The following is a 13722-nucleotide window of genomic DNA, read 5'->3' as shown; positions in this document are numbered from 1 at the left end:
GTTGTACTCTTTCTCCCGTGTACTCCCTTATTCTCCATCAAACCGACGCTCTCTTCGTCACAATTGACCACGTACTGTGCCTCAGGCACGTTCCTCTCGTGGACTCCTCTGTCTTCTCTTTTATCATATTTTTTGCACCAGACAGCTTCCTTTGCCTGGGTCATAGGGCTGCTAGGAATCTCACCTTGTTCCACGCAAAGACTCAAGCTGGTCGGTACATCACGGAAAGCTTCCTCTTTTTCAAAGTCGATGGTAGAATTTCCAGGATTCATGATGGGAGCAATCTCTACACATAATGCTTTCCTTTCCTTCACCTCACATATATTTTCATCCGGCACGCTGTCGATCGCAGGTTCGCTAGCTGAGCGCATTTCTGCGCAGATCTTGGTGAGATCACGCAAAGTTTGGCTCTCCGGCTCTAGATCGCCGAGAGAAGCCGGACCTTCTTCGGCGCACACGCTCCTAGGTGGTTCCGGCACGTGGCTCTCCTCCGCGGAATCGAATTCCTGACTGGAGTTAATGTCTTCCTCATCGGCCGATACAGTAATCACGGTGCCCAAAGGGTTGACGACTTTAGTTACCGGTTGACCCACCCTCTCAAATACCGATCGCCTCCCTAGTAACAGAAAAAGCCGTTGGCAGGTATCAATATCGAGTCACAATATCTCCCTTATTTAATTTTTTGTTTGCTCTTTTATAAGATACATCGCCTGAGGTATAATGATGTGTTCTTGTTCTCGAAACGGCTCGACAATGAAGGAGATTTCAAGTGACATCTTCGACTACTAATTGAAATATTGCATTGTGAGGGAATATAGAGTTACGAGAATGGAGGAAGGAGAGATAGAAAAAGAAAAAAAGACAGAAAGAGAACGAGAGAGAGAGAGAGAGAGAGAGAGAGAGAGAGAAAGAGAGAGAGAAAGAAAGAGAGCAAGAGAAAGAAGAATTAATCGTGACTTCTAATGTAAAGCTGATACTTGGTCCGAATCTTCACACTGCACACCACAAAAACACAAACTTCACGTCACAATATACGTGTCGAGATCAAGTGATATGTTATTAAGAGAACAAGTTCGAACGATTGCTATCGAACTGTATGATTTTCTTTTGTATTCTTTGGAATATAAAAAGGAAAAGATTCTTACAGGGTTAGTAGACTGCTCACAGCCTTTCAACCATTTACCTCGACTCAAAGGGTAGACGTTGATAAAATGTATCGCTGTTAGTGATTAGATGTAATATCATTAAAGGGGAGGGGGAAAACGGAGATACCTGCCTCTGGCCAGTTCTGTATCCACACAAACTTACAATCTAGTAATCATCCATCACCAAATGCAGAAAGTACGAGTTTCGTACCCTTATTTAAATACGTGCTTACAAAAATTGTAATATACTCCTAACTTCGAATTAATGCAAACTTCTAAAATAAAGTGAAATATGATCTAAATTGTTTTAGAAAAATATGATTATAAACATTGAATCATTTTCTATAAATATTAAGAAAATTTAGCCACGATAACAATTAACTATACTGCATTTAGCAGGAAGATTTTCACGATTGTAAGAACCATAAATTCGAAAATGTATTAAAATCGTGTATTTGAGGCACTCAAAAATATATGTTTCAACGATTCAAATCATACAAAATGCTTTCATTACCCTTACCAATTACCACGATGTATACAAATTTTACGAAATATCGACAAATGGGATATATGTCGGGATTCGTACTTTTCTACTTCAAAGCAAAGCACCACACGTTTCATATGATTACTTACCTGGTGCACGGTGTGGTGCAATTGACGTCTCCAGCATAGCTTCAGCCAGATCTTCTCTCAATTGATTTTCACCGCCACCAACACCGACATTTTCACTATCTAAGGGATCACCGTATGCTTCCATAAATCTTGGGGACTGCTCATAACTACCTAAACAATAAATGAAATGTCACACAAATTCCATAAAATCATCATATTATGAAAAATTGTTTAAATCTAATAACTTCTATATTTTATATATTTAATACATTTTAAATATATGCAACAAATATTTAAATACAACTGAGTGGAATTCTAAGTCTAACATATTTACATTTTTATAAACTTACTTCCTGATCCATCAATGACCACGGGTACCAACGATCTGGATGCAGCGTGCGGCATGTTGACTGGATTCGATCTCGCAGGGCGAGATCCTCCGGTTACACCAATTTCAACGGCCTCAGCTTCCACAAGATTCACAGGAGCTCTATATCAATAAAGTTTAATTTTATAACAAATTTAAAAGAAAACAAAGTCACACGTATATATTTGTAAAACTAACCCACTAGTTGCGTTGTAAGTTTTGAAAACAAATTGTGGTCCCATCCAAAGACGTCTATGTGGACCAGCGTGCGTTACAATTTCTACTTGACTTAACCAACGATCTTCCGCTAAATCGCCATCTTGAATATCTTTTGGTATCGTATTGATACTCAATAAAGAACTAGAAGTTGGCAAAGGTGGCACAATCTCTAAGGAATTTGGAGATCTTAAAAGGGGCCATTGACCCTTAGCTTCGACATCTAATTCTATCATCGTATCGTCACATACTTTTTCTTTTGGTACACCTAAATTATGTTATAATATCATAATCTTTAATATGTATTGACATTAAATTCTTTCAACAACCTGGCTTACAGATTAATATCATATTCACCTGCAACTGGTTTAGGTTCTAGATCATATTGTATCATATTTCCGTGACATGCCATAATGAACAAAGAGTCAACTGCCCTTTTCATAACTTTTGCTGTTGACTCTCTTTGTGCATACATCCAAGCTCTTGGTGGTGCAAAGCAAGCGCATATTTTTAATGGCAATGTTCCACTATCATCTGAATGCAATCGTTGTCGCTGCTGCGGCCTACTACATAATATAAGATATAAATAAAAGTACAGAACGAAATAACTGTAATTTCTATAAATAATTTAAGATTACCTCTGTTGAGCTTGACTGTTTATGTGATTTAACGTTGATGGTTGTCGTATCTGTGCCAAAGGGTGTAGGACAGTTGGATGAGGATACGGAGGAAGTCTTGGATTAGAATATGGATATACTGATAAAGGCAACTCTGTATGAGATACGGGAGAATGAGATCTGGTGCCGTCATCCATTAAACCTGCACTTCTATGAAATCTTGAAAGTCTATTTACAACATGAGGTGTGGAATGAGTTCGTATTCCTACCGGACCACCGTATGGTGCAACGGGAAAAACATGGGTAGTGCCCCGAACAGTTGAAATTGCCGCCCAACGAGTATCACTCGAAAAAACCATATCCTACCACAGTAAAATACAAATCATGAAGACATATATTAATATATAAACTTTTACAGACATAAGTTGCAGATGTAAAAATCTAATTTAAAAATAAACATACCTGTACTTTTGCAGTAGTATCTCCACGATGTAAAATATACAAATGATGTACTGCTGCCAAAGTGGGACCACCTGGATGTGGCTGAATTCTAAATATGTGAAAATCATGCCCTCTTTTATCAGCGGTCATTAGTAATGCACCACTTAAATCAAAAGTCATGGCAACAATTGCATCACTATGGGCAGTAAAATGAGCAATTACAGTCTCTATATTTGCATCATCTAACTCTTTTTCCTCTTTTGCAGCTTGGAGATCTAATATTGTAATTACTCCTGGTTGGGTTACATCGCTGCCCATATTATTAATGACTACCGGTGACACTGAATTGCCAGTTAAACTGGAAGCAACAGTTTCTCCCAAACCACGCAAACCTTTTCCTAAAGACTTTGCCGCGTACAGAACAGTCGCTGTGTAACTTTGAACTCCCTCACCTTCACAACCACCACTACTTCTTTTGGCTGGTAGTAACTTCTTTTCACTAAAAATATTTTTTATTAGAGAAATCGCAATTCACTTAAAATAATTATTAAGATTTTTAAATGTTCGTAAAAGTCTTACCTGTAAGCAAGCCATCTTGTTCCTAAAGCAACAGGATTTGGATTTGGACCAGGGCTAGCATAGCATGTAGTAACTGTTAATACATCTTCCAATGTTCGAGCATCAAACACCGCGATTTTTTCTAAAAATGTTACTACTATGGATCGTTTATTTGCCAAAACGTCACAAACAGGATTTTTAAACTTTATGCTTTTAGTTTGTTCCCCAGTTTTCAGAGAAATGAAACTTATGTTGCAAAATTGTGGTCCAGGTCCAGCTGAATCACATATTGCTACCATTGGCCGTTTCAATTCAAACAAATCAACATGTTCATCATCAGTCTTTGGATTTGGTAAAATTCTCAGAGTACGAATCACTCCTTGTCGCCATGATAACACTTCAGTTGCTTCTCCTGTTGCTGCTATCAACCATACCTATATTAAGCAAAATATATTACCTTGTGTCTTTAACATTGCTTTTATAATGACATTACAATATAAGATATGACATTATATTCTATATAATTACTATATGGGTCTTATAAACAAAAAGTTTGTAACTAGAATTAAATATATAAATTCTTTTATACAATTGAACTTCAAATATCATATTATTATCTCTGCAAACTACATGTACCTTTTTATTTTGATAATGAATGTGCTTGTTTACATATTATGCCTCCTAGATAAAATAAGATTCAAGTCATTCATAAACACAGACACAGTTTTAAAGATACTACAAGAACAGTGTTCTATAATTAGAAACTTGATAAATCTATAAAGGCCTTTTATACTCAGTATCTAATACATACACTTAAATTGAATCATTTGTCAATTTATATATATTCATATGTACTGTTTAAATTTTACTTTCTACTTTATCTTTGTCTAAACTACATATCATTTGTATAAAATCACAAATATATTATAAAATTATTTTAACATACAAAATCTTTCAATGTAGTAATACAACAAGTAATATAATAATTTAAAAGAAAAAGGAAACAAATATAAAAGATCAAACCTGAACTCCAGTTGTATAACCAAGCACCAATAACAAAGGTGGTGTATTAGAGCCTTCATTGTAGTCTGGATATAGGACAGGATCATTAATGTCTGCATACTCAAACCGTGCCCATGATATAGATTCCTTGTTTTCAGAATTTGGTGTGCCAGCATAAGCCTATATTTCAACAATAAAATATGTACTCTAATAAAAAGTTTTCGAAAAGATATTTTAATGTACCAACCTGTGGAACAATATCATTAATTATTCCTGCAACACTATCTATAATTGAACGATCAACTATTGGCTGAGGTGATACAACTTGAACTCCTTTATGCACACCACGCCTTGGAGAGTCTGCAGACATTTTTTCTTCCCAAACTGAATATTTTTACCTACAAATAAATATATATAAAATAAATATTAATTACATAGTATTAATATAAATCTTTCTTTTTTTAATTTAGTACAACTAGAATAGTTAAATAATTATTTTTAACATTCAATAATTGAATGATAGAAAGAAATTATATTCTCATTGTATAAATATGTGAAAATATTGTAATGTACAATTATATATTATATTTATTAATATGAAAATATAATAAGAAAACAATACTTGTTGATCTTTTTAAACAATCAGTGAATAATAATTTCATTGAACATAACATTTTACATCATTTAATCTTTTCATTAAAAAATTGCTCAAAATTAACAATTTTATTATAATACATGTGTAAATTATATATATTTTTATAAAAATATAATTTAAATATATGATATATTATTTCAATATGAAATAGATAACTTACATATATGTATATATGTAAATTAAAACATTATGTAGATCCACGATAGATATCTAAATCAGTAAATGTTTAAAAAACATGTAATAACATGAAAGAATTTGCATACATTGCATATTCAACATTTATTTGTCTAAATATCAAATGTATGTAACATACATATTTCTATTAATAACAATACAATACATAACAAATAAAAATTGAGCAAAATGAAGAAATTAAGAATTAATTCAAGGTAGAATTATTATTTGTACAAAAGAATGTATAAAGTACTATTTGTATATCTGATAATACAAAAATGAGTAACAGCAAAGTAGTGGGAGAATCTATTTTGCCTGTTAAAGAATATTACACAATCTACTACAGCTGTTCGACGTGTACGTTCAGGGACGATTAATAAAAAGCAAATACAAATGTCAAAACGATGATGAAATGAAATTTTAAATAATTATCGTTAAAATAGCATAAAAATAATAAATTTACAAAAAATAAATTAACACTGTAACATTAAAATAGCGACCCTGACATTTCGTTGAACAAAGGGGTAGAAGGCAATTTTTTCACAACAAAGCTATCGTTTTTCTCTGATATCGTTATTACTTGTCTTACAGAAAAATGTCTACATTTTAATAGTTTTTAAACTAGCAGAAAGCAGAGTCTTCAATTTACCTCGCCATAAAACTGTATTTTCATACTGGGAAGCTCGCCATCTCTGAGACGACCTTCTACTGCGTCATTCTGTGAGTGACTGACACAACACAACCAGAAAATGATAGTGATGTCACCCCGCCCGCGAAACGTCAATCTTTTTATTCGAAATATTCAAGCGCGTCGGTACTCTTCTTGGTTTGCGATAAATTGTCAGACCCGTTGTCCGTTTCGACACACCGACGAGGATGTTCGGAAAAGTCGTTCGTTAAAAGGTATCACGTATCATAACTACGGCAACGGTCTGTTTCGTTGGAAATACGAAAACAATAATCAGCTGATTCAGATAAGGAAATGGTTGGAAAGGAGGGGAGAATAAGAGAAAAGCAAACCACGAACTGTGGCATTCATATCTAAGATATATCTAGATGGCATAATCAGCGTTAAAATTCAATTTTATCTGTAATGCTAACAATCAGTGTGTTTGTAAAGTGTGTAAATGGACGATTATGTGTTAATCAACCTTTTAACTTAATGGAACAACCATTTGAACTAAAACCAAATAGCCCTAAGTTGATTGCAAACAGCAAGACATTTCCTTTCTTACTGAAAGATAATAGAAAGGGACATAATTTGTGAACATTTATTTGCACGTAGTGAGAAAGTTACGATTATTTTAATAAATAAATTGAACGTATAATGATACAAGATGAAAATAATTTCATTTGTTATCATATTGGTACCACTGTACTAAACACTGTTTCAATACAACCTCAATATGATAAAATGAAATGCACTTTGATTAAAAATTTTATAATACAGTAGTGTCATTAACGAGAAAAAGAATATAAAGTTATATTATATATAACAAAAACTGTAATTCAAAAAAATTATAAATATAGTTACATTAATCGATGTATTTTCTACGTAGAAGTGTTCACTGCTATATCGTCATAAAAATTGCTTTGAAAGAAGAAAGGCGTGTTCGTAATACACAACCACTTGATGCTAACGCCACCTAGGAGTTTAGTACTATTTAAATTGAATTGGTACGTGAAAGGAATAATAAATATTTATTTAAAACATTGTAGTAGCGAATCTAAATTAATTATTAATAATTAATAAGATATAATTAATCGATAAAAATTTATTGCAACTTCAAATTTACTTGAAAACTTTCTAAATATCGATTACAAATAAAAGTAACTAAAAATTGATTGTCATTCAAAAATTTTTGTTAAAAAATTTATATTTCTATACTTCGTAAACTCATAAAAGCTATATACTATATTTTGACATATCTATAACATTAACTTAGCATGTTTATATTGCATGCTACTTCATAATTATGTCATTATGTTGTAAATAAGACTAAACTTGATAGGCACGCACATTCTATATCGTATATAATTATACGACAACACATAAATTTAGAGCCAACGTACCAATTTTTCAATTAAATAAATTTCATAATACACATTATTGTTGATTAATATAAAATATAAATTTACATAAATAAAGAGTATAAAATAATTAAAATGATAGAATATTACTGAACCTTACTGTAATCATATTCTTATATCAGAGGAAAAGAAAACTCAATTTCTAATACCATAAAATGATACGGAAGTAATACATTACACGAGGCCTCGTTATATCTCCATCATTCAAACAGAAGAGAAAGAAATTGCCTTCCTGTTGTCCCATAATCGATTTAATATGTTCAAAGATTAAATTTATATCTTTTGACAGGAGCTTTATAATTTAGCAGCATTATCGTGCAACTATTCATGCGGCTCGATAAATCGTGCTACCTTATGAAGCATTATACCAATACACGCGGCTATAATTACAGAATACAGCGTAAGATTAATATTTCATGCCGATAGCAATGCATAAGAAATTCTTACCGTGGAATCCTCGATCCTCTAGTGCACTGTAATTATCTGTGCGTGTATTTGTGCAGCGAGAAGCCACCTTAATCGGTAGAGTTTGCGTGTCCTCCATGTCACCGATGTCCCCGTGTAATAAATCGGAAGGCAATGGTCCCCCGACTTCAAAATATACGATTTCTACAGTTCTTCTTTGCACATCGTTCAAGATAGATCAAAGAGATCGTGATTTAACTTCAGTGATATCATAAGATAAAATAATTTTTCAAAAGAATATTTAATAATTCAATCAAATATGTTACGGAGAAAAAGGGTACTTTACGTTTTTATTGAAACTTATATCCACGATTTTATATTCATTGTAAATTATAATTAATTTAAAAAATTTTTAAATTATGCTATGTTAATTTATTCTACAGAAATTATTGTATATCTCTAATCATTGGTGTATTACAAGTTGTATTAAGTTACTGTGATTTAAATGTGGTGTACCGAAAATGCTTAACTTTTTATAGGGTGGTTTAAAATCTGCACGGAAAATGGCCAAAAAGACAACGCCCGCAGCATTACAAACTGAAGTTTCTAATAATGAAGAATGGGAGAAACTTCTCACAAGAACGGGTTTAATAGGAATGTATATATTATTTATTTAAAATTAAATTTGAATAAAGGTTCTGAAAATGTTATATATCAATTTTTTGGTAATCTTTTAGTGGTCGATATATATTCGGAATGGAGTGGACCTTGTACAGGGATGGTGAGCACCCTTAAAAAAATTAAGATGGAAATTGGAGGAGATGCGTTAAGTTATGCAACGGTAATTTCTAATTGTAAATAACTGTTAATTAAAAATAACTAATTATTATGGTTATATGTGTAGGCAAAATGTGATTATATTACTGACTTGGAGCGTTTTCAAGGGAAGAGTGAGCCGATATGGATGTTTATACACGTAAGTTCGAAGTATGACTGAAATCAATTATATTCGCAATAAAATATAAAATATGTATTTCAAAATAATTTTTATTTAGAATGGTCGAATGGTAAACTTGATATTTGGTGCCCAGTGCCCGCAATTATTAAAAGTGTTAACATCAGAATTGCAACGAGTACAAAATAGCGAAGAACATGAGTATGTAAAATATATAATTATCCTATATTACTTCTATTGAAAAATAATAATGAATAACTTAATTTTAAATAACGAAAAAAATATTAACATGATTTAAAAATAGTTACTTTCATATTATACACGTACAGGTTTTCTATAGATGTATCGGAAAAAAGTCCGGAAGAGATAAAAAGATTAAAAATTATTGAAGAAACTAGAATAGCTAAAGAAGCAGCAAAAAAGTCTCGTAAAGGTTTCGCAAAATTATATTGTTTTGCACAATTCAAATAAAATCCACTATTATATACTATAATACTTATTTATTTTTAATTGTTGATTTACTTTAAACCTTATTTTAAGTTTTAAGCTAAAAGAAAACATCTTGCTGCTCATATGATACTTAGTTTTGCATGCTTTATTGAAATAATTCAAATAATATATTTATTTACTAAATTTATTATTATAGAAGCTGAAGTTGTAGCCCGATATGAAGCCGAAATGTTGCATCTGACCACTTCATTAAATAAAGAGACTTGTCTTTTACTTTATCCATGGGTTTTTAAAGATGAAGAAGGCCATAAAAGAGACAAAAAATCAAGTCCACCATACGTGGAATTAGTTGATGAAATACTTCTGGGTAATTATACTATTGAGCAAGAAATACGAAAACGACTTAATGAAAATATTCTGGCCACCATGTTTAATGAAGTAATATATTATGTTTTTAATAAAAAATAGCGATTATTAAGCAACTTACGAAAAAATACTATACTCATTATTAAACAATTTTACAGTCTAATTACATATTACCACCAAATTCTAAACAACTGCTTCTAGATGGGAAATGTATGTTTATGCGATTAAAAATTAATGAAACAAAACCTGAAATTGATATTCATAAATACTTGTTAAGTCTTTTATTTGGAGAACCGAAATTACCCAATGTAGAAACGATACTTAACGAAGAATGGTAAGTAAATATGTAGAATACATACTTTCTAATAAAATTTCGAAACTTTGTAATACTTATTTAATACTTTCTTTTATTGTATATAATATTCATATCGGTTCATAAAAGTATTCATTCAAATCATATATTTTTCCACATGTTTCGTAATTCTAAAATTAACTTCAGATTTAATTAAATATTTTGTTGATTACAGCTTCGCTACACGATATCGACCTGCCTATATAACAAGTGAAAATGAAAATGAAATTTTTCCAGCTGTTTGGACACCATTAAATTGTAGAAATAAAGCAATTGTTTTTCGCACAATTTTTCCCACTTATACTAATAATACATATCCTGTAAGTATAAACTTCAACATTTGTAAGACAAGTATAACATTAAACAATATACCTATTTCATCTTTAAAGTATGAAGATAAAACCATGAATGTACCTATAGTAGTATTCAAATATGACTACACAAGAAAGAATGAGTTAAAAATGGTTTTAGAAGAATTTGAAGATGAAGTTATTAATTTTGGCATTTTTGAATCTGATAAACCACCAGAAGCAAAACTTATAGCAAAGAATATTACAGAATTAGAGTTAAATGCACGAGAAAGGACAGGGTAGATATTAAAAAAATTTTGTAAGAAATATGAGTTCTAATAATGTATCAACATTATGATTGAAGATAAGAATTTAATATTACTTTTTAGATACGAGACATTTGTATGTGTTGTTAAAAAAGTTGGATGTGAAGCATTTTTAGGGTTTGCTGGCATTGGACCTTATCATGTAAGTGAAAATCCAGAGAAAGGTATAGAGGAATCAAAGCTATATTTTCCGGATGTTACTGCTTTAGAAGAAACACAATCAGATGATGAAGAGAAACCAGAGGAAGAATTAACAGAACATTCTGAAGAAATTAAAAATAGAACTACATAAAATTTAATTACCCATTACTATTCTGAAACTTATAATTCAAATTATTATATGAAATTATTTTATAGAGATAGTTTAACTTTTTATATCAGGTTTAATAAAATGTAAAGGAATTAATAATATATGAAAATCTTGTTACCAATCCAACATTTATTTTCCAGCCATCTCAACTTGCTATATAAAATATGTAGACAAAATGCCTAGGTACTGCAAGTTAATTTAAACAGATGGTATAAAATAAATGATGGCAAATAAACAAAATTTATTTCTTGTAACCACAGCTTCGCCTTCGACCTCTTGCTCTTTCAAACTTTCGACCTTTAGAGCGTACTAATGGTTTTGTATGAGAATGTGGTACACCAGGTGCAGGTCCAAAATGTTTCACTGCTTCACGTGCTTTACGACGACCCTGCATTAAAACTGTTCGTTTTCCAATAGGTGCACGTAATGCTAACTGATCAAACGTGATCAATTCACCTCCAGCTTTCAATATACGAGCTCTAGCTCTCTCAGTAACACGTAAAGCACAGACCTGTATATATAACACATAAATAAAATACACTACACATTTTTAATAAATAAAAAAAATTAATAAATCCAACTGACAAATTAAATAATAGTTCAGGAATAAAATAAGATTTATTTAACAAAAGCAAGGGAAAATATTCTATAATAAACAAAGATTATATCCTGTTACTTACAGTAAGTTTAGGAATTTCAAAGATCCTAGCATCATCTGTTACTGTTCCAACAATTACTGCAATAGCGTTTTCTCGTTTAGGCTTCTTCATAAATCTGACTATACGTGCAAGTGATATAGGGGGACGGTGTATTTTGCTCATAAAAAGTCTCTTGAGGATAATCTTATTAAACTTAGAATTTGTACGTCTAGCCAGAAAGCGGTATAACTATAACAAAAATAAATTCATAGACCTTTATATTAACCATTAATATTAATGTAAGTTTTTCATAAATTTACAAAATTTAATATATTACATAAATATTTATTTAGTATATAAAATGAAAAATTATCAGAAAAAGTATAAAACTACAAAAATATAAATGAATGAAAAGTTGTTTATACGTACTTCAAGACAAATAAAAATTAATAAATCGGACTAGAATAGAATAATGAATTATATATCTCCCAAGAAATATGAACTTTTGTGACATTTTTGTACGAAATTGTGTCAACTAAAATAATCGTCTTTTGTATAATAACAGAATGCCGGAATAGGAAAGTTGACTAACTTTTTCTAGCGAACGTTCAAATTGAATCAGTCTATAACAGACCTGACACAGAGTGCAGTTCGCAAAATAAATTTGTCTAAATTAAACCTCACGTGTTTATGACAACAATATAGAATTACTTCAACAGTAATACACAATTGACCGTTAACAAAGGTTATGTTAAACTTTAACAGTATTTTTTAAACGAAATTTAAAATGTAACATAAAATTAAAACTGTAATATAAAAAGAATATCTGAGAATCCACGTGGAAATACTCACTTTAACGAGAAGTCGTAAGTAGACATCTTGCGATTTAGGTTCTATACGCCGAACTTTCCTATCGTGTTTATGGTTTATGTCGATACCCTGTAAATGAAATGCTTTTTGTTAACTTTCTTTAACACTCTTCAAATTTAATTAAAAACTTAATTCATTTTGATTGTCACAGATGAATCAAATCTTTATTGATTTTACGAATATAACGATGTTGCCGCACCATCTTACCATTTTGATAAACCGGAAAAGAAACGGTCGAGCTCATACGCGTATTAGATAGAGTCTCATGTAAACGGATGTCCAAGAGGGCGCTGTACGTGATCGGTAAAGTTTATACAAAGAATACTAACTATATAAAAACTATAGAATGAATGACTTAGTCATAAATTTGCATTAAATCTTATTCGGAATCTAGGTATATATAACAACAGGTGCAAAAATAAATAATTTTGTTTCTTTACTAGATTACTTTAGGTTAGTTATTTTGATATGTCAGTTGTTGCACTTCAGAATCAGAATTGCCAAAACAAGAAAAAAAATTGTATAATACAAATTTAAAAAACTACTATATGCGATCATTTAAGAAAAGTGCATTTTCACATTTACAGACATTCACACACAAAAAGGAACGAAACATATTAAAAGTATTTTAATTATTAATTTAAATTTTATACTATAGTAATCAATATGCTTAATACATTTTTCAAATACATTTTAAAAAGCATCTTTTTCTAATCGATTACGTGTCTTTGATTAAATATATTTCGGTTTAAATTGAAGTACTCAAATTAAAATTAAATTATATGGAAATAAATTAATTATAACTTATATTATATAGTACTATAAAATTTCAATATTCAGTTATACAAAATTTTCTAATGAATTATATTTTAATATAATATG

The 13722-nt window shown here is 30.8% G+C and overlaps 3 protein-coding genes across 4 annotated transcripts in view; 1 reads left to right on the top strand and 2 right to left on the bottom strand.

Annotated features, from left to right (window-relative positions):
- LOC108551422 (uncharacterized) overlaps positions 1 to 6977 on the bottom strand; it is an 11360-nt gene extending 4383 nt beyond the window's left edge. Inside the window, exons 1-11 of the mRNA XM_017905583.1 lie at positions 6437 to 6977; positions 5206 to 5356; positions 4980 to 5138; positions 3978 to 4390; positions 3420 to 3897; positions 2979 to 3319; positions 2698 to 2906; positions 2323 to 2608; positions 2108 to 2247; positions 1779 to 1928; positions 24 to 616 (exon numbers count right to left, since the gene is read on the bottom strand). Coding sequence (XP_017761072.1) covers positions 24 to 616; positions 1779 to 1928; positions 2108 to 2247; positions 2323 to 2608; positions 2698 to 2906; positions 2979 to 3319; positions 3420 to 3897; positions 3978 to 4390; positions 4980 to 5138; positions 5206 to 5328 — 2892 coding nt within the window. The 5' untranslated portion in view covers positions 5329 to 5356; positions 6437 to 6977. The remainder of the gene's footprint in view (positions 1 to 23; positions 617 to 1778; positions 1929 to 2107; positions 2248 to 2322; positions 2609 to 2697; positions 2907 to 2978; positions 3320 to 3419; positions 3898 to 3977; positions 4391 to 4979; positions 5139 to 5205; positions 5357 to 6436) is intronic.
- A 1625-nt stretch (positions 6978 to 8602) lies between these two features.
- Positions 8603 to 11333, top strand: LOC108551417 (uncharacterized). The gene is made up of 11 exons (XM_017905570.1): positions 8603 to 8620; positions 8823 to 8934; positions 9018 to 9124; positions 9188 to 9259; positions 9339 to 9439; positions 9568 to 9671; positions 9885 to 10126; positions 10213 to 10388; positions 10582 to 10726; positions 10796 to 10995; positions 11086 to 11333. Exons 1-11 carry the CDS (start codon positions 8603 to 8605, stop codon positions 11312 to 11314), a joined length of 1506 nt encoding a protein of 501 aa, XP_017761059.1. The 3' UTR covers positions 11315 to 11333.
- A 176-nt stretch (positions 11334 to 11509) lies between these two features.
- On the bottom strand, positions 11510 to 13122 carry RpL18 (ribosomal protein L18). Of its 2 annotated transcripts, none has more exons than XM_017905565.1 (4): positions 13048 to 13122; positions 12823 to 12909; positions 12013 to 12219; positions 11510 to 11843 (listed from the first exon to the last, which is right to left on the bottom strand). In XM_017905565.1, exons 1-4 carry the CDS (start codon positions 13048 to 13050, stop codon positions 11574 to 11576), a joined length of 567 nt encoding a protein of 188 aa, XP_017761054.1. In that variant the 5' UTR covers positions 13051 to 13122; the 3' UTR covers positions 11510 to 11573. The 2 variants fall into 2 exon arrangements, with proteins under 2 accessions (XP_017761054.1, XP_017761055.1); XM_017905566.1 differs by having other exon boundaries at positions 13040 to 13048.
- Positions 13123 to 13722: the final 600 nt, after the last annotated feature.

The sequence above is a fragment of the Eufriesea mexicana genome, unplaced genomic scaffold (genome assembly GCF_001483705.2).
Source record: "Eufriesea mexicana isolate 0111107269 unplaced genomic scaffold, ASM148370v2 scaffold3966, whole genome shotgun sequence".
Lineage (NCBI taxonomy): Eukaryota > Metazoa > Arthropoda > Insecta > Hymenoptera > Apidae > Eufriesea > Eufriesea mexicana.
This window is presented reverse-complemented; position numbering and strand designations above follow the sequence as displayed.

Coding starts and splice junctions, on each gene's coding strand:
- LOC108551417 (XM_017905570.1), top strand. Junction 9,125..9,187: donor ATGCGTTAAGTTATGCAACG/GTAATTTCTAAT, acceptor TTATATGTGTAG/GCAAAATGTGATTATATTAC. Junction 10,127..10,212: donor TGGCCACCATGTTTAATGAA/GTAATATATTAT, acceptor ACAATTTTACAG/TCTAATTACATATTACCACC.
- RpL18 (XM_017905565.1), bottom strand. Junction 12,220..12,822: donor ACTTACGACTTCTCGTTAAA/GTGAGTATTTCC, acceptor TTTTTGTTATAG/TTATACCGCTTTCTGGCTAG. Junction 11,844..12,012: donor TTGAAATTCCTAAACTTACT/GTAAGTAACAGG, acceptor TTATATATACAG/GTCTGTGCTTTACGTGTTAC.